General features: G+C 38.9%; 2 protein-coding genes across 4 annotated transcripts; one reads left to right on the top strand and one right to left on the bottom strand.

The window, feature by feature from the left end:
• Positions 1 to 7178: 7178 nt before the first annotated feature.
• Positions 7179 to 9919, bottom strand: LOC307016228 (uncharacterized protein; the record flags this gene model as incomplete). The annotated part of the gene is made up of 4 exons (XM_079645270.1): positions 7179 to 8766; positions 8901 to 9047; positions 9148 to 9372; positions 9862 to 9919. The coding sequence occupies 4 exons, from the start codon at positions 9917 to 9919 to the stop codon at positions 7715 to 7717; spliced, it is 1482 nt and encodes a 493-aa protein (XP_079501396.1). The 3' UTR covers positions 7179 to 7714.
• Positions 9920 to 15236: 5317 nt separating this feature from the next.
• Positions 15237 to 23505, top strand: LOC307015232 (uncharacterized protein). 3 transcript variants are annotated; one of them, XM_079643726.1, is made up of 10 exons: positions 15237 to 15499; positions 17370 to 19844; positions 20415 to 20549; positions 20763 to 20897; positions 21265 to 21333; positions 21433 to 21527; positions 21815 to 21941; positions 22437 to 22554; positions 22647 to 22723; positions 23158 to 23505. In XM_079643726.1, exons 2-10 carry the CDS (start codon positions 19461 to 19463, stop codon positions 23266 to 23268), a joined length of 1251 nt encoding a protein of 416 aa, XP_079499852.1. In that variant the 5' UTR covers positions 15237 to 15499; positions 17370 to 19460; the 3' UTR covers positions 23269 to 23505. The 3 variants fall into 3 exon arrangements, with proteins under 3 accessions (XP_079499852.1, XP_079499853.1, XP_079499854.1); XM_079643727.1 differs by lacking the exon at positions 21265 to 21333; XM_079643728.1 differs by lacking the exon at positions 17370 to 19844 and having other exon boundaries at positions 15238 to 15499.
• The last annotated feature ends 1594 nt before the right edge of the window (positions 23506 to 25099 follow it).

The following is a 25099-nucleotide window of genomic DNA, read 5'->3' on the forward strand; positions in this document are numbered from 1 at the left end:
AATGCATTGGCTCCTGTACAATGCCAACAATCACTGAACCATCCTTGAAAATCCTTGAGCATTTAGCGAGCTGATTTGAGGATAGATATAATTTCAAATTGGCTAAAGTGGAAACAGCAGACAATAGGTGAACATGCACCCAAAGCTTGAATTGTCTTGGACGTCACCACACCCTTTAGTCTGTTCAACACACACACACACACACACACACACACACACACACACACACACACACACACACACACACACACACACACACACACACACACACACACACACACACACACACACACACACACACACAGTTAATTGGGACTTTCCAGAAGTTGGGTATGCAAAATGAGAAATATTTGACACTGACACCAGAAAAAATAATTGAAGCCCAATCCTCTAATGGCGGTTTAGAGGAGAGGAAGAATCCAAATTCACACTTGGATATTCAACTCTCCTCAACTCAAATTCTTGCACCTTTCCAGAAACTGTTTGAACTCCAGCTGTGGAGCACTGAGAGGTGTGATGAAGTTATTTGTTTTATGCAGATTGCCAACAGCTGGAGACCCTTTTAATAGATACAATAGCAATGATGTTGGTCCAGCCTTTTTAAATTGAGTTTTTTTTAATGTATTTTTTTATTCTATTAAATCAATTATAATACAGACAAAGACAAATCCAAAACAAAATAAGTAGAAGCGTATAATATTATAAAGCAAATAGCTCTCTTGTTAGTTATCAAGTTTCAACAGGTAGCTTTTACTCAGGGACCCAAATATTACGGCATTTTAACCAACGATTGGGAGGAAAAAGTGGAAGCTGCATTTCAAATAACTGGATCAAATCTACAGGAAATGTTGCATGTTTGCATTCAACTGAAAATATAATTTGTTATTTCAATACATTTTTCAAGATGGATAAATTATCTAGACCTAAGTAATTTCTATAGTCTGTATATTTAGTCTGTACTTGATTTGTCTCTTTAACAACAGAAAGTAAAGAACCAAGGACCAGGTGCTAATATTCATATTTATTTTGCAATTGTTTTGCTTGAATGATGCTTTAATAGAGGGACCCTAAAGAGAGAGATAAACCTAAAGTCTTCATGTGCTCTGAATAGACTGTTCCTGGTCATGAGGACAAAAATGGAACACTGTTGATCTAACATTAGTTGTGCGTTCTCACTTTCAGATGGTAGAAGCTGGGCGGGGCACGGACGTTAATTGATCTCAGATCTGATGGAAAAGTCCTCTGTTGCTCAGGGGGATCAATCCAGATACAGCAACACTGTTTAGCATTCAAAAAGCAGCTCACTCTGAGAGAACAGAGGAGTGCAAATAAGAGGCCGGTTCATTTCCATGCCCCCCTGGTAACTGAAATGCGCCCTATAACACAAAAAAAAAACAGACAATGGCACAGCGAGAGTGCCCGGGGCGTCAATACCTGTCCCTAAACCTGAACCAAAAGAGCCCCTGCCTGCCTAATTGGCAATCAATCTACTCACAGAAATGTTGAAAATCGAATACCTTACTTTACTTACTCCTTTCTTCGCTCCTCCATGTGATTGAGTTTGGAAAATAGATTTGCTTCAAAAGCAATGAGGATGTTGCGAAGACACACGCTGGACAAATAATTAGAAACACGTTATTTTGGACACAAGCAAGTCAATAGGAAATGCTGCTCTTTGCTACACCAATGGACTTGGTCAGCCACATCAAATATGTCAAATGTTGTAAATGCTTCTGTGACATTTCATCCCATAGGCCATAAGACTATTAAACACCTGAACATCCATAAACATTAATCTGTTATTAATTTATCTAATATATCCTATTCCATTTACTTGTGTATATACAGGACTGTCTCAGAAAATTAGAATATTGTGATAAAGTTCTTTATTTTCTGTAATGCAATTAAAAAAACAAAAATGTCATACATTCTGGATTCATTACAAATCAACTGAAATATTGCAAGCCTTTTATTATTTTAATATTGCTGATTATGGCATACAGCTTAAGAAAACTCAAATATCCTATCTCTAAATATTAGAATATCATGAAAAAGTATACTAGTAGGGTGTTCAACGAATCACTTGAATCGTCTAATTAACTCGAAACACCTGCAAGGGTTTCCTGAGCCTTGAAAAACACTCAGCTTGGTTCAGTAAACTAAATCACAAGTATGGGGAAGACTGCTGATCTGACTGCTGTCCAGAGGACCGTCATTGACACCCTCCATCAGGAGGGTAAGACACAAAAAGAAATTTCTCAAAGAGCAAGCTGTTCACAGAGTGCAGTTTCAAAGCACATCCACAAAAAGTCTGTTGGAAGGGGGAAATGTGGCAGGAAACGCTGCACAACCAAGAGAGATGACCGCAGCCTTAACAGCATTGTGAAGAAGAGTCGCTTCCAGAATTTGGGGGAGCTTCAAAGACAGTGGACTGAAGCTGGAGTCCAGGTATCAAAAGTCACTGTTCACAGACGTGTCCGGGAAATGGGCTACAATAGCCGTATTCCCATGGTCAAGCCACTTCTGAACTCAAGACAACGGAAGAGGCGTCTGACTTGGGCTAAGGAAAAGAAGCACTGGACAGTTGCACAGTGGTCCAAAGTCCTCTTTTCAGACGAAAGCAAGTTCTGTATTTCATTTGGAAGTCAAGGCGCCAGAGTCTGGAGAAAGGCTGGAGAGGAGCAAAATCCTAGTTGCTTGAAATCCAGTGTGAAGTTCCCACAGTCAGCGATGGTTTGGGGAGCCATGTCAGCTGCTGGTGTTGGTCCACTGTGTTTCATCAAGCCCAGAGTAAATGCAGCTGTGTACCAAGAGATTTTAGAGCACTACATGCTTCCGTCTGCTGAAAAGCTCTATGGAGATGAGGAATTCATTTTCCAGCATGATCTGGCACCTGCCCACAGTGCCAAAACCACCAGTAACTGGTGTACTGACCATGGCATTACTGTTCTCGATTGGCCTGCAAATTCCCCTGACCTGAACCCCATAGAGAATATGTGGGGTATTGTGAAGAAGAAGCTGAAAGACACCAGACCCAACAATGCTAATGAGCTAAAGGCCGCTATTGAAGCATCCTGGGCATCCATAACACCTCAGCAATGCCACAGGCTGATTGCCTCCATGCCACGCCGCATTGATGCAGTAATCCGTGCAAAAGGATTCCCAACCAAGTACTGAGTGCATTAATGGACATTTTCAAATGTTTGATTGTGTTTTGCTGTTATAAATCTTTTTTTTTTTACTTGGTCTGAGGAACTATTCTAATTTTTTGAGATAGGATTTTTGAGTTTTCTTAAGCTGTATGCCATAATCAGCAATATTAAAATAATAAAAGGCTTGCAATATTTCAGTTGATTTGTAATGAATCCAGAATGTATGACATTTTTGTTTTTTTAATTGCATTACAGAAAATAAAGAACTTTATCACAATATTCTAATTTTCTGAGACAGTCCTGTAGACTCTTCTTGCACTATTTCTATTTTATTTGTATTTACATTCTCTTGCACTAGTTTATCTGTTTTATTTGTTCTATGTCCATATGTTGCACTGTTGGAGGAGCCTGTGACCGAAGTTTTTCATTTCCATATCTACACTGTAGCTAATGTGCAAATGACTATAAAGCCTTGAAACATTGTGGCATTCATCTGATGCCACAATGTTGTACAAGGAATCAGGTGTTGAGAAGGACACTTTCGGAAGTCTAGTCGCCCTAGCAATGTACTTTACAAGCCTCAACTGTGAATTTGTATTTCCCCTCAGGTGCACATAAGAAAATGTAAGATAAACACACACCTTTTAATTTTATGATCTTGCTGCCACAAGCGACGCCCCCCCCCCCCCCCCCCCCCTTAAAAGTGGGATGCTAAGCCTCGATCACCCCATGCTTGATATAAGGGAGCTTATACACACCTGCAGTAGAGTGGGCCCCCAGTGGCAGGGCTTATAGGAGCAGCACGCCCCCTCTGCTCTGAAGCCAGGGCGGTGTTGATGCTAATGGGGCAGCCCCGCAGCCCGCCACTCGTATAATCTCCTCTAATACTCTCACAACCCGCAGCTGTTTACTTTTCTATTTGCATGAGTTATTCTTCCACACATTCATCATGTTCGTGCACAGATGCTCTCTGCGGACACTTGTAGCGGCGAGACATTCTAACTACTCACACTAGAAGGAGTTCACCTTTATGAGAAAGGGAACAAAACATTTAGTCATCTGTTCATGATTATGCATTTATATAACTCAGGGCTGCAATGGTGCATAAAACCATAATATAAACTAGTATTGAATTTCAAGATGATCTATTGTAGGCTACCTTCAAATCCAGACTGAACTGAGTTTACATTTAATATAAATGTGTGCTACAGGCGGGGCCATGATTCACAATATATCAATGTGGACTGAAATGGGCTCCCACTACAAGTTATTAAGGCGGAAGGACAAACTATTTGTCCTAATGTGCAAGCATTGGCACAGGTAACATTTATGGCACTTTTGTATCATTGAAAATAACAACTTAAAGATAACCACAACAAATGAAAAAGTTTTACACCCAAACCAAATAAATCACTCATATTAGTTTTAATGGAGGTCGCAGCTGACAAATGTCTTCCCAGCGATGTGATTGGATCATTTACCACCAATAGTTTGAATACAGGACCTGTTTGGCCCCCACCAGCAGGCTGAAGAACAGCTCTTTCCCCCAGGCTATAAGAATACTAAATAATATGACACACACATGCATGCAAACACAAGTGCAATACAAGCCCCCAAGCAATATCTGCAATATACATGGCATTGAAAGTAATCTTTAAATAGTTTTTCTTTAATGGATTGTTTTATTGATCATTAAATAGTGTTTTTATATTTTATATTTGCTTGTATTGATTTCCTTTAATGGAGCCTCCCAGTTAAGTGTTTCACATGGTTGCAATTGTATAACAGGAGAGACAAGTCACTCCAGTTATACAAGTACAATCCATTCAATCCTACATTTTGATAAGTCATAGCACATTCAGTTAGCTGTTAAGGCAACTTTAATCAACATGTACATTCACAGCTCGGATCACAATAATACTTATCGGTGCATTTTCATTAATTGCATTTTCCTTTTGGAAAAAAAATAACTTAAGTTCAAACGCAGACAATTTGAAAATAATCTTGATGTGTGGCAAATTAGGTTTACACTTAGCTGAGGAAACGTTGATGCATTGATAAAAGCAAAATCTGGGGAAAAAACGTGCCATGGAAACATTTTTAGGGAATAAAAAGAGAGTGAATTGAGACTCCTAATGCTATCATAGCGCTGCATTTCAGATACAATGTGCCAATATTTTAAGCTAGCAAAACTCCCTACACGCCCTGCCTAGCACCAAATTACAGTTAGCATGCTAGCAGGTGAACATATTGGAACATTTAGCAATGAAAGAGTCAATCATTTCCTTTAGGAGGTGGTGGAGACGAAACTGAAGCTAAAAGGAAGAGGGAATATTGGACTTACATTCACCAAGTAACCAGAGACACAAATCTAAAGGAATTTCGCTCAACATCTGCTCGGTGCGTGAATAAGCACATTAGTATGTCAGTTCTTTGTTTACAGCTTGTTTCTGCAGCCTCCCAAAAGCCCAGGGTACTTTATTTCATTCTTAAACAAATCATTTACAACAATTTTCATTAACCTTTAATAATGTATTTTATTGAGATTTGAGGATTTGCATCTTTTCTCCGCTTTATGTTATCATTAATTCAATATCCTTCAGTCTGTGTACAGATAAAACTGTCAATTTAAAGATCTCTTTGGGACTAGAGAAATTATAATGAACATTTGTGCACCAGTTTTTCCTCCCTGAGAATTCTAAAGCATAATCAATTGTTTCACAAAGAAAACATTTGCAACATTGATTAAGAGCTACACACATTTAAATCTAAGTCTGCATATGTATTGTTTTTGTCTCTAATGTTGTGTCCTGGTTCTAGGGGCTAAAGGAGCCAGGAGAATGATCTGAAGAGTGTGAAATGAGCCAGATACCATTTATTTCCAATTGGGCAGCCTAGAGGCTGTTCCCATTTCCAAGGTCCACTGTTATTGCAGTCTGTTGTTTAACAGTCAATAGAGCAGGTAAGTGGCGGTGACTTGATGTTATGACAACAGCTATGCACCATCCCAGCTGAGCTCCACAACACCCAATATCCTCCTCACAGTCCCCTCTTCAGTGAGCTGTGGCCATATGTGTGGCACATTCTTATGGCAATTACCCAGATAAAAAATGTGCTCACAACTGAGTTGAAAGGATTACTTTCTACAATAACTCAAGGCTTGGCTGTCGACACATCATCCCGCAGAGCCCAAGAAAAAGTCTGTAATTGAGCCAGGGAGACAAAATGGTTTGTTCTAGCATCTCTGTTGTAAAACTTAATGTAATAATGAGACAGTGTGTGGCTCTTGGCTAGCAAGCAAATGTGTGGGGTTCGTTTGGTAAAGAGACCTGTCTTTCAAGAGATCCACAATGTGTGTAGCTGTCTGGAAAACACCTAAGGGACGATTGTTAAAACTATGCCTTTGTATGATTGAAAAAAAGGTTGTATTCTGGATTATCAGCCAATTTCTGACTTAGACATGAGTCATACAAACTGAAAACAATGATCCCTGAATTGAATTGTTTGGTGTTTCATTTACCGTACTTTCACCCAAGCTTTCAAACTGCTGCTGGAGTATAAGTATGAGAGCAGCATTGAGAGAATTGCCGCCTCTCTGGCTGAATTGGTCTTCTCTTATCTTCATCAAAGAAGTGCACATCTAAGGTTTGTCTTCTTCAGCAATTCACTGCACTTAAGAAAGCCTGATAACACAAGGTAAACCTGTGTTAGGGTTTGGTCTTTAGAGTCCTATCATTCACTGCAGTTCACAAGCATGACGATACACAGACGTGGGAGAAGTACTCAGATCTTGTACTTAAGTACAAGTAGAAGTACCAGAGTTTAGGGGTACTCTGTTACAAGTACAAGTCATGCATTCAAAAGATTACTCAAGTAAAAGTACAAAAGTATAAGCATCAACATTTACTTAACCTCCTAAGACCCAAGCTGTTTTTTTTATATGCATTTTTTATTTCTCTTTGCTATTTGGGCTTATTGGAACCTGATAAGTATAAAAACTAAGTATCATCTTTTGACATGATGTACTTTTAGAGAAAAGTGGACACCCGTTCTGAATTTCCATAAAACACATTAAAGTCACCTTTTTGTAATAGAGTGAAAAACTCTTTTATTTCCACCTTGAACACAGCAGTTTTTTCCTGGCTGCTTTTGCATGTATTAATAACTTATACACACATAATTTTGCATGTTTTGCAACATGTTTTGAACATCTGAGAGTAAAAACAACATGAAAACACTGCATTTTTGCTCCTTTTGGACTGTCACAACTACAGTACGGCTCATTTAAAATGCTACAAACAGTTGCAGGAAGACATCATATCCTGTTACAAAATATAAAACATTCAAAGCATTTTGCATTGTCACTGTTGCATCTAATAATACCAGGCTACTATTGTATGTGTCTTGAACATCATTGTGAAAAAACAAAACAACATGAAAAAAACAAAACATTTTTGCCCCCTTTGGACAGTCACAGTTACAGTATGGCTTATGTGAAATGTTGCATTGGCCATGTAAAAAAATAAATAGGAATGCCCTTTTCTTTAGGAACATGTACACACCTATGTGTGAAAGGCTGTGTAACAGTTGCGATCGCCTTGCAAGCAGAAGAACACTTTGCAGGTCACACAACGCACTCGGGTTCTTCCAGTGCAGCCTGCTACCCTGCAGCGCGCCGCGTTCTTCAGGCTGATCATCTCTGGGAGATGGGCATTCGCCCTCCTGCGGACCGAGACATGGGGCACTGCCGTCACAGGACGTTTCTTCCCTTGATTTGAGTTGTCTTCTTCCTCTGACTGTTCAGAGAGGTCTGCATCGCTTCCTTGACCGTGATGCTGGGCCAAGAGGGTCGTAGCCATTTCCGTACGGAACTCAAGGAACTGCATGATGCTCTTCTTTGGTGCAGCACATATTGCGAGGTCTTTGCGGTAGAGTAGCCAGCTGTTGGCTAAAGACAGACCCGTGAAGTGCATTAGCATCCGCATCGTCCACTTCTTAGTATGGCCGCTCATGCGATAGTAGCTAATCATTCTATCGATCAAATCAACTCCACCCATCTTGAGGTTATACTCACGGACAATGCTTGGTCGCGAGACAGTCACATGTTGTTTCAATTTCTTGTCCCAGCGCTGGCAGGTGTCTTCAGGCTCTGTGCCATTAACAACAGACATCATCAATACTGATTTGTTGTCGTACCACTTCACTACACACAACTTTCCGTCTTCAGTGGAAAGTTCTGATGAGGTACCTCTTCCTGTGTTTTTCATGGTTTTGTCAGAGGGTAGCTTCTCCTTCGTGCCAGCGAGTCGGTTCTTCATTATTGTACCAGTAATGTACATCTCCTTCTTCATCATTAGTTCCACACCTCGGATACTTGTGAAGAACCGGTCACAATACACTTTCGTGCCACGATGCAGAGTTTGACACAGACGAGCCAAGACTAAGCCTCCCAACCCCATGCCCACCTCTTCTTCTTCGACCTGCTCAAGAAGTGCAGCTTTACCTTGATACAGATCAAAGTCCAGCACAATGCCATCTGCTGTAGCACAAACAAAGTTCTTGATGCCAACTGGGTTTGGCTTCATTGGCAGATATTGTCTGAATGGACAGGCTCCTGTGAAAGGAATCATCTGCTCATCAATAGATGCGCATTCAGGTCGATTCTGAGACTTGCAGCCTTGCAGAATCCGATTCAGAAAAGAAAATTGAAGATTTACCCTCAAGGCATGCGAAAATAATAACAATTACCTTTATTGTGCTGTCCCTGAGTGCTTGGTCCTGGTGTTGGCTCTTCCAAGTCATCATCTGAGCGATCAGCCTCGATCTGCTGAGTTTGACGGTGCCGTCTGGGAGTGCGGGATGAACCTGTATCTGTCCCTGTCCCTGTCCCTGAACCTGTCAACAAGTGTTGTAAATAAGCATTTTGCTTCCTATACTTCACCTAGCCCTGAGGCCCTGCCTTAAATAAACAAATATCCACTTGGTCTTGGCTAACCATTATTTGCACCACGGAGACGTTTACGTCCTCTGCTGTGCTCAGTGGGCTGAGGAATGGGGTCCTCATCATCACTGCTGTCATCCTCATCCTCACTGCTGCTTTGCTCCTGTGGTGGGGGTTGATAATTGGCATCCAGGATGGGATCATCGTTGTCAGACGAGTCTTCCAAATCTGAGTCAATTAACCTAAGTAGCTCCAATGCTCTTTGCACAGAAAAACGCTCTGGAAATAAAAACATGAAAAATCAAATACAAACCAATGTCATTTATATATATGTATTTATGTATTTCTTTGTTATTTATTTAACTGGGACAATGTACAGCTTTTCAACTGCACCAGAGTTAGCTATAAACAACTCTAGCTATTATCTATAGCAAGGCACATTTGTACTAGCATATTAACATTTTCAACCCAACTAATTTATGTATGTATGTATGTATGTATTTAGTTATTTAATTGTTATTTATTTAATTGGGACAATGTACAGCTTTTTAGCTGCACCAGAGTTAGCTATACGCTATTTTACTTGTGCACATTTTTAATAACATATTAGCATTTTCGACCAACCTAAGTCCCTATATACACTTATATATATATATACACTGTTATTTTTACACATTTTTTGTCAAATTTGCATGTCATGAAAAACGGACAATGCTTTGATAAATATCTAAATCAGAAAAAGCCTTGAAATATGATAGGACTTCTTACCTTGTCGAGGTTTGTATTTGGAGCTGCCACTTGAATTATCCCTTGTGTTTGCCGCCATTTTGAATATTTACCGTAGTGTGTTGTTCTCTTCTGACATCACCAGATGGCAGTGTAGGTGCCCACATACGTGGCCATGAGGCCCCAGTTCAGCAGAATTAACGACTGTGGTCATATGACCAAGAATGTGATGTCCACGCATGTGTACGCCATGTAATGACTTTGCATGCTGCTGGGTAGCTGGTGAATTTACTCCAGGTGTAACTAAAGTCCTAAGTGTTGATTACAACAAGACCTCCAACTCATGTTCAGCAGCTTATTACGACATATAGTCACGTTTTAAAGTTTAGCACCTCTAGTGGTCGTGTAAGAAACAACAATTTGCGGCAATTGTAAACGCTCCGGAGAGTCGTATATTAACAAATAACCCTCTCTGGAAAATCCTAAATTGTAGAATAGTTTGGTTATTAAAATGCTTTTTGATTAGATTCCTAGCAAGAAGTGTATATTGTACTTTTAGAATCCATGTCCAGTGGATGTGTAGGATCTATAGTTTGATAGATATTACGAAGATTATTTGAGGTCTCGCTAGGAGAACGTGACTAAAGCTTTCTAATTTCTTTAATTTCCCCTCCTCGACTCCCCTCCTCGTGTATTTGACCCGCCCTCAGGAGATGTGAGCGGAGGGTTGCGGTCGAATAGTAAAAAAATCAGCTCCTATCGTCTATCCCTATCGTCTATTCCTTGACCTCTGAGTGAAACGTCACAGGGTTAAGGGATAGTGGATAGGAGAATTTAAAAGGATTTAGGAGAAGAGACTCCAGTGCTTTGAGAATCCGACTGGACTTTCACTATCCGACGTCTTTATGATGCGCCAGCGGACGTCATAAATGTGCGTCTGCTGCTGTGGGGAAACTATGGAAACTATAGTGTTCTATAAAGCGGACTACAACATGGATGTTTAATAAGAACGAGGCAAACAAAGCACTTTGGTAACTTACCACATACGTTTTAAAATTCTTAATAAGCACCGTATCTTTCATGATATAATTTCTCGGTCATAATCGGTTGTTTCCGTGAACGGCAGACTGTTGTGTGACGGCAAATGCTGCGGCCGCAAGGCATTGTGGGGCAGCATTTTCTCCTCTCCTTTCGTAAAGGAAGGTCCGGTGGTTCCTAAGCTAAAGGAGGTTGTAAAGGAAGTTTGAAACCTCCTTTCCTATCATCTAGAGCAGGGGTAGCCAACGCGGTGCCCGCGGGCACTAAGTCGTCCGCAGGGGGGAAATTGGTCGCCCGCGTGCATGTTCTAAAAATAGCACAAATCACCATGGAGCTCCGTCTAAAAAAATTATTGAATACATTTTTATTTTTAAAATGACATATTGAATATAACATTTTAAAAGCACACATTTTGTATGTACATATGTAAGTGAAATGGAGATTTGGTGCGTGAAATTGAACTCTGACCCCAGATAAGTTCAGAGTTGAACTCCACGCACCAAATCTCCGTTCCACCTTTAGCTGAGACAAGCTAGCATGAGCAGCTACGATCATGGGCCTCATCACCGCGCGCACACGCACACACGCACACACACACACACACGCACACGCACACACACACACACACACACACACACACACACACACACACACACACACACACACACACACACACACACACACACACACACACACACACACACACACACACACACACACAGCAGTGGTGAGGATCTCAGCCTGACCGCGGTGAATTTAGTTTTAGGTTGGATATTCGACGGACATTCGCGGACCCGCCAGCAGCGTCAGTTTCCCGGACACGCCGGCAGCGTCAGTTTAACGGGGAGATCTTCTCCGCGAAACGAGGCTTTCACTTAGGGACCATCAACAAATGACATTTACAATTACACAAGAAAAATGTTCTTTTTAATAAATCGACAGCTTCTCGATCGTGTGAATGTGAAGCAAATTCACCCTAGTGCATACATTTATTGAACAAACCTCTTTTTATTGCATTTTAATACTTTAAATAGGTTTTATTAATATTTTTGATGGAAACATTTGCTTATTTCTTCAATAACTTCCAGGTCATGTGACCGATTCACTCAAAATTAGTGCTGGGGCAAAGAACTACACTGGCTGCATAGGACACACCTCTTTTTATTGCATTTTAATAGTCTAAATATTTCTATATTAATATTTTTATGGAAAAATTAGCTTATTTCTTCAATACCTTCCAGGTCATGTGAACTAATCACTCAAAATCAATGCTGGGTCAAAGAACTACACTGGCCGCATAGGACACACCTCTTTTTATTGCATTTTAACACTCTAAATATTTTTTATTAATATTTTGATGGAAAAATGAGCTTATTTCTTCAATACCTTCCAGGTCATGTGACCGATGCACTCAAAATCAGTGCTGGGTCAAAGAACTACACTGGCTGCATAGGACACACCTCTTTTTATTGCATTTTAATAGTCTAAATATTTTTATATTAGTATTTTGATGGGAAAATGAGCTTATTTCTTCAATACCTTCCAGGTCATGTGACCTAATCACTGAAAATCAATGTTGGGTCAAAGAACTACACTGGCTGCATAGGACACACCTCTTTTTATTACATTTTAACACTCTAAATATTTTATATTAATATTTTAATGGAAAAATTAGCTTATTTCTTCAATACCTTCCAGGTCATGTGACCTAATCACTCAAAATCAATGTTGGGTCAAAGAACTACACTGGCCGCATAGGACACACCTCTTTTTATTGCATTTTAACACTCTAAATATTTTTTATTAATATTTTGATGGAAAAATGAGCTTATTTCTTCAATACCTTCCAGGTCATGTGACCGATTCACTCAAAATCAGTGCTGGGTCAAAGAACTACACTGGCTGCATAGGACGCACCTCTTTTTATTGCATTTTAATAGTCTAAATATTTTTATATTAGTATTTTGATGGAAAAATTAGCTTATTTCTTCAATACCTTCCAGGTCATGTGACCTAATCACTCAAAATCAATGTTGGGTCAAAGAACTACACTGGCTGCATAGGACACACCTCTTTTTATTGCATTTTAACACTTTAAATATTTTATATTAATATTTTGATGGAAAAATTAGCTTATTTCTTCAATACCTTCCTGGTCATGTGACCGATCCACTCAAAATCAATGTTGTGTCAAAGAACTACACTGGCTAAATAGGACACACCTCTTTTTATTGCATTTTAATACTTAAAATATTTTTATATTAATATTTTAATGCGAAATTGAGCTTATTTCTTCAATACCTTCCAGGTCATGTGACCTAATCACTCAAAATCAATGCTGGGCCAAAGAACTACACTGGCTGAATAGGACACACCTCTTTTTATTGCATTTTAATACTTAAATAATTTGTATATTAATATTTTGATGCAAAAATGAGCTTATTTCTTCAATACCTTCCAGGTCATGTGACCGATTCACTCAAAATCAATGTTGGGTCAAAGAACTACACTGGCTGAATAGGACACACCTCTTTTTATTCCATTTTAATACTTAAAATATTTTTATATTAATATTTGAATGCAAAATTGAGCTTATTTCTTCAATACCTTCCAGGTCATGTGACCTAATCACTCAAAATCAATGCTGGGCCAAAGAACTACACTGGTTGAATAGGACACACCTCTTTTTATTGCATTTTAATACTTAAATAATTTGTATATTAATACTTTGATGCAAAAATTAGCTTATTTCTTCAATACCTTCCAGGTCATGTGACCGATTCACTGAAAATCAGTGCTGGGTCAAAGAACTACACTGGCTGCATAGGACGCACCTCTTTTTATTGTATTTTAATAGTCTAAATATTTTTATATTAGTATTTTGATGGGAAAATGAGCTTATTTCTTCAATACCTTCCAGGTCATGTGACCTAATCACTGAAAATCAATGTTGGGTCAAAGAACTACACTGGCTGCATAGGACACACCTCTTTTTATTGCATTTTAACACTCTAAATATTTTATATTAATATTTTAATGGAAAAATTACCTTATTTCTTCAATACCTTCCAGGTCATGTGACCTAATCACTCAAAATCAATGTTGGGTCAAAGAACTACACTGGCTGCATAGGACACACCTCTTTTTATTGCATGTTAACACTCTAAATATTTTATATTAATATTTTGATGGAAAAATGAGCTTATTTCTTCAATACCTTCCAGGTCATGTGACCGATTCACTCAAAATCAGTGCTGGGTCAAAGAACTACACTGGCTGCATAGGACACACCTCTTTTTATTGCATTTTAATAGTCTAAATATTTTTATATTAGTATTTTGATGGAAAAATGAGCTTATTTCTTCAATACCTTCCAGGTCATGTGACCTAATCGCTCAAAATCAATATTGGGTCAAAGAACTACACTGGCTGCATCGGGCACACCTCTTTTTATTGCATTTTAATACTTTAAATATTTTTATATTAATATTTTGATGGAAAAATTAGCTTATTGCTTCAATGGAGGATCCTGTGACCTAAGATGTTCATCGTCATAACCACACTGTAGCTATGTTCGTATGACAAATAAAAACCTTGAACCTTGATTCATGAATTAAAGTGCTACTTGTTGTTTTGCCCGCTGACCGGCTGGTCCTGTTGCTCGTCTTTTTTTTGTAACTAGCTGATGCTCAATCTAATCCTGTTCTTCAAAGTCACTGTCGGACTCAGAATTCTCAGAAATGCGACCCGCACATTCTGATACACCTTCCTCTTCCTCTACATCATCGTCAAATGGTTCTCTCTCTTCCAAAATCATTTGCAAGGCCCTCTGAGCAGAGCATAATTTGGCCATCTTGATCAGTTGTGATAAGACACACACAAACACACACACACACCCACACACACACACACACACACACACACACACACACACACACACACACACACACACACACACACACACACACACACACACACACACACACACACACACACACACACACACACACACACACACACACAATTTCCACATTCGTGTTAGCCCCGAACCTCCTGTTTGTAATATAAATGTGTAGTACCGTGGGTGGTCATTTTAAATGTGTTTTGATATAAGTTCTTCACAGAAAATTAGCCAACGCCATTGAGTGTGAGGTTGAACAAATAATGTATCATATCATTTTTGTTGATTTATTTATATAGATTTTTTGATTAGATCATAGATACGTCCATGAGTTAAGACCATGGTTAAGACATGATATGATGATTCACACTCATGTACAGGTGGCGGTATGCACCTTTAAAGTTGTTTGCAATACGCCAAACATCGAGAGAAGAAGAAGAAGAAGAAGAACACGAAGAAGATATTTTGGAAACCAGATCACATTGTCTGATCTAAAAATGGTGCGCTTCAAAAAAGGCAAGACAAAGAAAGCTTTAGACCTGTGGCAACAAGCAGGAGGTAGAGATTTCATCACCAGGTCTTTAATTTCTCATGGTTTTAGTGAAGTTAATGTTACAACTGAGCAGTGGTCCTCAGTTACACTTACAGTGTTTAAAGGTAATAAGAAAGAGCATCTTAAGTGGTTGAGGGTCATCTGGGGTGAAGACCGACGTGGAGTCCGGACTGAGGTGCTTCAAGCAGGTACTGTTAAAAAATAATTTTGATGAGCCCCAGAGCAGAGTCCCGCCTCGGATACCCGGCGGATAACCCGCAAAATAGTTGTGTAACGGGCAGACCCGGCGGCAGACATACGTCTCTGGGCGGGCATTTGATTTGCCAGGGCGGGCCCACCCCGAAACTTACATTTCCCGGGAAATCTGAATTGTCAACGGGGGTGGGGACTTGGGCAAGCACGCAGGCAAACTTGAGGAGCGTACACAGGGTGGAGTGAGGTTGAGCGATAAAGAGAAGGGGGAGAGAGAGAGAGAGAGATTGAGCGAGGGGCAGATAGCGTGTGCAGCGGTCTGTTTGCGCACAGAACCGGAGTTTGTGAGAGAGCCGGCTTGACAGTCAATTTCTCTGACTTGCCATATTCCTTTCATGAACCACTTCCTGATATCCATTGTTGCAGATAAATATAAATGATAATAGACAAACTAACCTAGCAAGAGTATACTGTCAGGCTGCTGTGCCGCATCTCACTCAAACACCCACATGACTCAACCCAGCGAAAAACCAGTCTCGCGCGCAGCCTTTCATTCAGAATTTCATTCAGAATTTCATAGCAAAATAAAAAAAATGATATTAAACTAATCTTTCAACATAGTTTAAAACAAAAATAAATATTAGGAAAGAGCCCTACAAATAACAACCATAAACATAATAATAAAACAATTACAATGTTGTATTCAGCCCTGATTAAAACTGCGGGCCCAAATCCTGGATGGGCGGGCCCAAATCCTCGATGGGCGGGCCCGGCCCCATGGGGCTCGCCCATGACGCCGGGTCTGGTAACGGGCAAAACATACACGTAGGCCCATTTCCAGGGGTGCACATAACTGGTACGCAGGTACGCATGCGCGGAAACAATCTGAATTGCGTACCGTCACTTGTGTCACAAAGCGCATTTGCGTACCGTGGTACTTGTGAAGCTTTTCCAGAAGGCGGTTCGATCACCGGACGACAGAGTCGGTCTCCGTGTGCACAGACGGGGCTAATGTTAACGTCGGTCTGTACAACGGAATTGTGCCAAAAACTACGCCAACCGGCTGCGGAGGGAGACTCACTGGAGAACTGCGCTAAAACAGCTGATCACAACGTACACGCTCTGTGGTCACGAAGTACTCCACTAGCCCCCCCAAAAATTCACAACGGGTCGGGTCGTGGGTCTTATATCATCAGGTCGGGTCCAGATTTGACTTGAAGATAATTGCGTGTAACGGGTCGGTTCGCAGTTGCTACTGAGCTGCGAGGGTTCGGGTGGTTGCAGATTTGCAAAACTGGACCCATGCAGGACTCTGCCCCAGAGGCTTTTAAGTTGAAGCTTAACCCTTGTGAATCCCTTTTTAAAAACATTACTCTGAAAACACTAACGACAAAAATGTCTGCATCTAAAAATACTGTAATAAAGATATTATAGGCTATGTTAATAATGTTGTTCCACTTTCAATTACTTACATTTTTTAACCCAATTCAGTGCTGATCATAATTATCAAATGTTCATTCACTTTAATTTTTTTCGCTAGGGATTTGAAAGTCACTATTTTGATTACACATTATTAAGAACATGTTTCCAAAACACTAACATCTTTACCAAATGCCGTGTCATATTCTTAACACAATCAGAATGCTCGCAAAATTAAACAGTAGCCTGGATAATACATTTCATTAGGGAGGCATAAGGGTTAATGTTCTTATTTAATTAAATACTACAGCCATCACAGTAGGATGTTAACATAATTTACTGTAATTGACCCAAGGATGGCAGATTGCTTAAAGTTGCATTGTAGTCATGCAATAAGAGATACAGTTGTTAAATGAGATTTTTTACTTTTGTAATGTTTGTATTTAGGAAAATATGTTAGTGAAAGAGGGAGAGATGGACAGCACAGTATCAAGAAACAGTCTTACAGCGCACCTACGGGTGAGGAAGACGAGGACACAAGTCAGGATGAAAAGGAAATAAGTAACGCACAGCCACAGTCTGAGATAGACACAGAAGAGTCAGACCAACAAAGTACAGAGACAGACACCAAAACGACAACAACAATGAACAGAAAGGGACAAACAGGCAAGGACAAGAAAGGGCCAGAAAAGGATAAAAAAAGAAAAAGAAACAAACGAAAAACAGGGACAGAGCCTGTGGGGAAAGATGAAGATAAGAACGATGAAGAAAAACAGTCTTACAGCGCACCTACAGGTGAGAAAGACGAGGACACAAGTCAGGATGACAGGGAAATAAGTAACGCACAGCCACAGTCTGAGATAGACACAGAAGAGTCAGACCAACAAAGTACAGAGACAGCCGCCAAAATGACAACAAAAATGAACAGAAAGTGCAAAGCAGGGCCAAAAAAGTTCAAAATTGCCATGACAAGAAAACAATGGAACAAAATTAAACCTAAACATTGCAAAAAAAAACTCCGTCCCCCCTGGACTGATACATTTTATCAGGAATTTTTGAAAAATAATCCATGCTGCACACTTGCTTTCAAATACCAGCATGTTAAGACAAATGATAGCCGTAAAAAGAATTCGCCATTTTTCTGTGCCTCTGCAAAATGCACATTTAATGGATGCAACGCTGTCTACAGTTTCTCAAAAAAGAACAGGCCAAAATCAACGGATAAAAAAATATTTTTTAAAGTCATGCGCATTGGTGAAGTTATACACCATAAAAATCAAAGGCGATTTAGACCAGCAAAATACACGAGAAGAGGAACAATTTCCAAAGCCTTAACCAGTGGTGTCAGCAATTATTATTACACTATGTTGAGACAGACACCAGTAGAGGAAATAATGGCTGGTAACATAAGCAGAAGCCTCACCAAAGACGTGTTAAAGAAAATATCCTCTGAAGTGAAGAAAAGTGCAAGGCTCCACGATGACATGATGCTTGGACTCATGTTGACTCAAAAAATAATCAAAGAGAGCAGCAGTCATGCATCATCAAAAGGCTATCTTCAGCACCTACAAATTGATCCGTTTGCTGTGCATTTATACACAGATGCTGGAATAAAGATATTGACTGAGCACTTGAAAAAGCCAACACCTACGGCCCTCTACCTTGATGCCACAGGCAGCGTGATACAGAAAATTCCTGATCAAAATAAGCGGGTCTTGTATTATGCTTTGGTTTTGCCCGGAATGGGTAAGGATAAGCCTCCCTTGCCTGTCACAGAACTGATCACCAATAGCCATTCCATTCCATCTATTTCCCATTGGCTCATGGAATTTAAGAGAAAGTTGTCTTACACAACAAAAAGAAAGATAGCACAGGTTGAGACAGATTATAGTTGGGCTCTGATAAACAGTGTGCTTCTGTCTTTTAACAGGGAAAATATGTCAGTGTACCTTGACAGAGCATTTGAGATAGTGTCTGGACAAACTGAACTGATTCCTAACTTCACTGTGCTGCATCTGTGCTCTGCTCATATCATGAAGGCTGTGTCACAAGCATTTGGAAAAAAAACTGTAGACAGAGGCACACAGGAATATGCAACATTCTGTTTCGCGTACATCCTGAACTGCACAAGTATGCAGGAAGCCTTTGATGTTTTTTATCATATGTGTGTGCTTTTTGATGCAGAGGAGTACACTAATTTGGTGAAACAGAGCAAAATGTACCTCGACAAGTGCATTTTGCAAACTCGGGACGTGAAACTGGAGGAAAGTGGACATGTAATGGGAGAGGAGGAAAGCAAAATGGAAAAAAATGCTCATAACATTATTGGAAAGTCCCCTTTTACACAAGCTTTTCAAGTCAGACGGGACCAAGCAGAGTGTGACATTCTCTCTGACGATGCTGTTCATGTAAAAAACCACTACCTCTGTCCTGGTGCCATTGATGCACTGTTAAAAAACTACATGGGGATCTTCCCATTGTGGAGTGGTTTGTTGCTTGGGGATCTGCCGCGACATAGAAAAGGTACCTCTAAAAAAGATGGAAGTCATAAAACCAGGGATACCAACTGCCATGTTGAGCTCTGGTTTGGGTTGGTCAAACACCATCCTTTTAAAAAAAAAGTACCTGAGACCAGCTGAGTTTGTCTCCAAAATGTATGCCTCAATACAAGGAAGATATATAGAGCACATTCAGCAACACAATCTGCCAATGCATATTCTGGACAAAAACTTTGGACATCCTAGCAGGCCAGATGATGACCACGAGGAACAGTGGAACAAGCGGGAAAGTTCTGCTGGTCACACCAAGCCCAAGTCCAAGTACTTCAATCCACCAAAAACACTACCCAACCCCAAGAGCCCACCTGCCACAAAGGTGAAGAAAAGAAAAGTGGACCAACAGGAAAAATATGCACAGGGAAATGTGAGTTTCTCTAAGACTTACTATGTTCAGAGTGTGTAAATTGTTCTCCAGCATTTTAATTGTAACAATGGAATAAGTAAATATTGTCAGAAAGTAAAGCATGGACTAAATTGGTGAGTGAGGTGAAGGACAAAGGACATGAAGTATTATAACCCAATATGATTAGGTGCATGTTGTAGGGGGAGAATATGAAGATGAAAAATGTAAATACAGCATACAAACTTATAACAGAAACTAGATTTCTAAATCAGACTTTAAACTGCAATTACAGTTTCTGTTCCTGAGCAGCCTGTTTAATGTCATTTAGTGAAAACTCTAAAAGGGACTGAGGTTAAATGCATACACATGGACAGTTTAATTATATTTTGTGTATGTAGCTTTGATGGTGGATACAAAAACAAGGCCTCCACCCAAACATTCAAGATTGTTAACCCTCTGGTATCATTCAAATGCGCTACCCTAATTAGTCATTCGGGACAAAAATGTCCAGAGTGATACCGGAGGGTTAAAAGATTCCTCAAGTGTCCATATTAAACAGAATGCATCTATTTCCCCTCAATCTTGACTTAGTTGACCTGGCTGTGGAAAAAAAAGGACACCGAGGTGGTCGTGGCAGTGCTCCCCTCACAGATGAAAGGACGCATCTTACTTATCCGCCACTGTGAGCTATGCTCACTTCGACCCCACCAGTGGTTGACAGGGGAGGTATGTTACTACATGTTTCAAGTGTCTGAAGTTTCACTCTACACTGTGTCATTTTCTTTATCTAGCATTTAACGATTTCTGCCCAAAAAGTATCTGAAAAAAATGTCTAGATACTTTTGTCAGTCACAAGATTCTCAAAGTTGCAGGGAATGAAAGTTCAGTATAACTGGGAATATGCATTAATTGGCAAATTGTTATGATTTTTTTTGCCAGGTAATTGAAGGCGTGTTTCATGTTGCTGCCGACAAATTCGGCGTTGTGAACAAAATGTACTTGCTAAATCACTACACAGCAGGTGTCATTTTGTTCGGGGACAGAACTCAGCTAACATCTCACAGTTTACCAAAGGTAATGTGTGTGGTCTGTGTATGTTTATGTGTGTGGTGTGTTGTGTTTGTGCATGGTAATACTTTAGGGGGAAGTAGGTGTGGATTTGATATGTGGGCTCACACTCACCCATTAGGTACATGGAGTGAAGCATTGGCTGAGATCTTAAATAGGAAATTAACTGAGATTATTTTACTGTATCCTCTCTGAAACTATAGTCATTAGTTAAATCACCTGATAAATCTACTTACTTTTGAATTTCCATACCAACACTTGTTTTAAGCACGACAAATGAATGGCACAAGAACAAAATTGTCAGACTAATGTTGTTGTTATTTTTACCTTAGCCTTCAAGTTTGTTTTAATCCTTTATTTGATGGCATTATAGGTAAAATTTGACAACTATGAAGCTGTCCTGTCCTTTGTACTTGTCAACAACAACCACTGGAAGTTGCTGGTTTGTAATTATTTTTGTTATTGTATTATTTCTGTTAAAGCACAAGACTTACATGGTGAAACCAAATTTTTGATGAAAAGTGCTTTTACTTTTTCACAGTACATTCATGCCAAAACCAGCACCGTATTCCTGGTGGATCCAGCTCAAAGCATCGAAGAGCTTGATGACTCCGAACATGCTGCCAAAAGAATACAGTAAATCAAAATTCAATAGATATTTGAAAATTCAAGGAAAAACTATATTTAAACGTAAAAAATGTGTCACATTTAGTTACATTCATACTCACAGACAGCATTGAAAGCATTTTAAACAGTCTGATACAGTCTGTGTTCAGACAGTGATATCTATAGCTGACCTGTGGCTGCCCCTTATACAAATAAATGGTCATATGGTGAATACAAACAGTATGAATTTCTGTTACATTATCTTTAGGAGCCACATAATTAGAAATGTAAAGTGTGTTGACATTATCCTTTCTCAGGGAGTACTTCAGGATGAGGAGGACACGCCACAGCATAACAGACTGGGTGGATGTTAAGTGGAAGGGAGGCGTTATGGGTCACCCACTTCAAAAGGATGGATGTAGCTGTGGTGTCGTTGTTGTGAAGGTGAGCTGAAGAGATTCTGTTTTCATCCAGTTAACAAGCAGAGTTTTTAATGTGAAAGACAGTTTAATGCAAGGACGGATTTAAAAAAGCTGTCAAAAGTAGTGGTTGACCGATAAAGGTTTTTTAAAGGCCGATGCTGATCCCCATAATATTTAGCAGGCAGGTTGGCCAATGGACAATATATAGTATAATGCCGATATCATGTTGTTGTTTATTGTATTTTTCACAACTGACAACAATTGGATTATGACACAACATTGTTGAACTTAAATTAGTATTCACTTGAATACAGAAAGTTTAATTGACAAAACTTTGCTTCTGAATATCTCAAAATTCCAATAATAGGACCGGTCTATATCAATAATCAAAGGTTTTGGGAGGCATTCTAGTCAAGGGTGGATGTTTTCTATAATGTGTCTCATGTTTTTGTCTGTATCTGTATTACTATACAATAAAGAAGAAAAACCCTCCATAACATAAGTGTTGTTTGTTTAGATGGCAAAGGCAGTCATGGAATCCTTCCCTCTGATCCCGAATGTGAATTTCGAGTGTTCAAAGAAATACATGACACAGGAGAGGAGAGAACTGGCTCTCGAAATCCTTGAGGCATCAGGTAAATAAATATGAATATATGTATATGTATATATGGGTGTCTGTATGTATTTATATAGAAGCTGACATACATGTATTGTTATCTTGTTTCAGTCTTTGATGAGCACACTTATTGTGCTATGTGTGCTGCCTTAAGGCCTCCAGGATCTGGATCTCCCATCACAGACTGGGTGAGCTGTTGTGAAGAAAATGTGTAATTGTGATGTCTACATTTATTTATTTATTTAACAGGGACAGTGCACATTAATGAACATTTCTGTAAATATGCCAGAGTTAGCCAAGAGGCTATTTTTCATCTGTAGTCCCTGGACAGATTTTAAAAGTCAACCTAAAACACATTTAATTTTAAACAACTAAATACAATACATTTAAAAAATGCAACACTCACTACTGGAATACTTAAATCAAAAAATGTAAAAGACAGAACAATAAAACAAAAAAAATAAAACAAAACAATAGAGCATGTTAAAACACAGGGAGTGGGTTTTAAGGAGTAGATGATTGTGTCAGCTGATTCCTCACTAACACTTGAGTATTAAGACAACTGAATGGTAATCTAAGGTACAAATATATTATAAATACATTATTTCTTTCACTTCAACAGGTTCAGTGTGATGACTGCGAACGATGGTACCATGCCCAGTGTCTGGCAATGGACAGCAGAGACCTTAAAAAGGCAGAGACAGGATATTGGAAATGTCCTTTGTGCAAGTAATACTTGAAATGTGCTCAATGATGACGATTAGTAAAACATGTGTCCTGTGTAGCCTTGTTTGTATTACTTTCTGATCATTAATCACTGGGTCACATGACAGGGAAGCTATAGAAAAAACCCTGAATTTGTAATAGAAATATTAATATTAAATAGAGGATGTAATATTATCCGATATAAAGAGCTGTTTCTATTGTGTACAGACTAGTATTCAATTAATAAAGTGATTTTGAGTCATTAGTTATTGAAGAAATAAGCTAATTTTCACATAAAATTATTAATATAAAAGTATTTAGTGGGTTAAAATGGAATAAAAAGAGGTGTGTCCTATTCAGCCAGTGTAGTTATTTGACCCAACATTGATTTTGAGTGATTATGTCACATGACCTGGAAGGTATTGAAGAAATAAGCAAATTTTTCCATCAAAAAATGTATATAAATATATTTAGTGTTAAAATGCAATAAAAAGAGGTGTGTCGTATTCAGCCAGTGTCGTTCTTTGACCCAACATTGATTTTGAGTGAATCGGTCCCATGACCAGGAAGGTATTGAAGAAATAAGCTAATTTTTCCATCAAAATATTAATATAAAAATATTTAGAAGGTTAAAATGGAATAAAAAGAGGTGTGTCCTATTCAGCCAGTGTAGTTCTTTGACCCAACATTGATTTTGAGTGAATCGGTCACATGACCTGGAAGGTATTGAAGAAATAAGCTCATTTTTGCATCAAAGTATTAATATACAAATTATTTAAGTATTAAAATGCAATAAAAAGAGGTGTGTCCTATTCAGCCAGTGTAGTTCTTTGACACAACATTGATTTTGAGTGGATCGGTCACATGACCAGGAAGGTATTGAAGAAATAAGCTCATTTTTCCATCAAAATATTAATATAAATATATTTAGAGGGTTAAAATGGAATAAAAAGAGGTGTGTCCTATTCAGCCGGTGTAGTTCTTTGACCCAACATTGATTTTGAGTGAATCGGTCACATGACCTGGAAGGTATTGAAGAAATAAGCTAATTTTCGCATTAAAATATTAATAAAAGATATTTTAAGTATTAAAATGCAATAAAAAGAGGTGTGTCCTATTTAGCCAATGTAGTTCTTTGACCCAACATTGATTTTGAGTGAATCGGTCCCATGACCAGGAAGGTATTGAAGAAATAAGCTAATTTTTCCATCAAAATATTAATATAAAATATTTAGAAGGTTAAAATTGAATAAAAAGAGGTGTGTCCTATTCAGCCAGTGTAGTTCTTTGACCCAACATTGATTTTGAGTGAATCGGTCACATGACCTGGAAGGTATTGAAGAAATAAGCTAATTTTTCCATCAAAATATTAATATACAAATTATTTAAGTATTAAAATGCAATAAAAAGAGGTGTGTCCTATTCAGCCAGTGTAGTTCTTTGGCCCAGCATTGATTTTGAGTGATTAGGTCACATGACCTGGAAGGTATTGAAGAAATAAGCTCAATTTCGCATTCAAATATTAATATAAAAATATTTTAAGTATTAAAATGCAATAAAAAGAGGTGTGTCCTATTTAGCCAGTGTAGTTCTTTGACACAACATTGATTTTGAGTGGATCGGTCACATGACCTGGAAGGTATTGAAGAAATAAGCAAATTTTTGCATCAAAGTATTAATATACAAATTATTTAAGTATTAAAATGCAATAAAAAGAGGTGTGTCCTATTCAACCAGTGTAGTTCTTTGACACAACATTGATTTTGAGTGGATCGGTCACATGACCAGGAAGGTATTGAAGAAATAAGCTAATTTTTCCATCAAAATATTGATATAAAAATATTTAGAGGGTTAAAATG

This window comes from Notothenia rossii, assembly GCF_949606895.1.
Source record: "Notothenia rossii genome assembly, chromosome: 8".
Lineage (NCBI taxonomy): Eukaryota > Metazoa > Chordata > Actinopteri > Perciformes > Nototheniidae > Notothenia > Notothenia rossii.

Excerpts from the sequence above, each read along its gene's own strand:
- LOC307015232 (XM_079643726.1), top strand. The coding sequence starts at position 19,461 with ATGGAAGTCATAAAACCAGGGATACCAACTGCCATGTTGAGCTCTGGT. Across the intron at positions 21,528-21,814 it reads CATGCTGCCAAAAGAATACA|GGAGTACTTCAGGATGAGGA; the intron begins GTAAATCAAAAT and ends ATCCTTTCTCAG. Across the intron at positions 22,555-22,646 it reads CGAAATCCTTGAGGCATCAG|TCTTTGATGAGCACACTTAT; the intron begins GTAAATAAATAT and ends ATCTTGTTTCAG.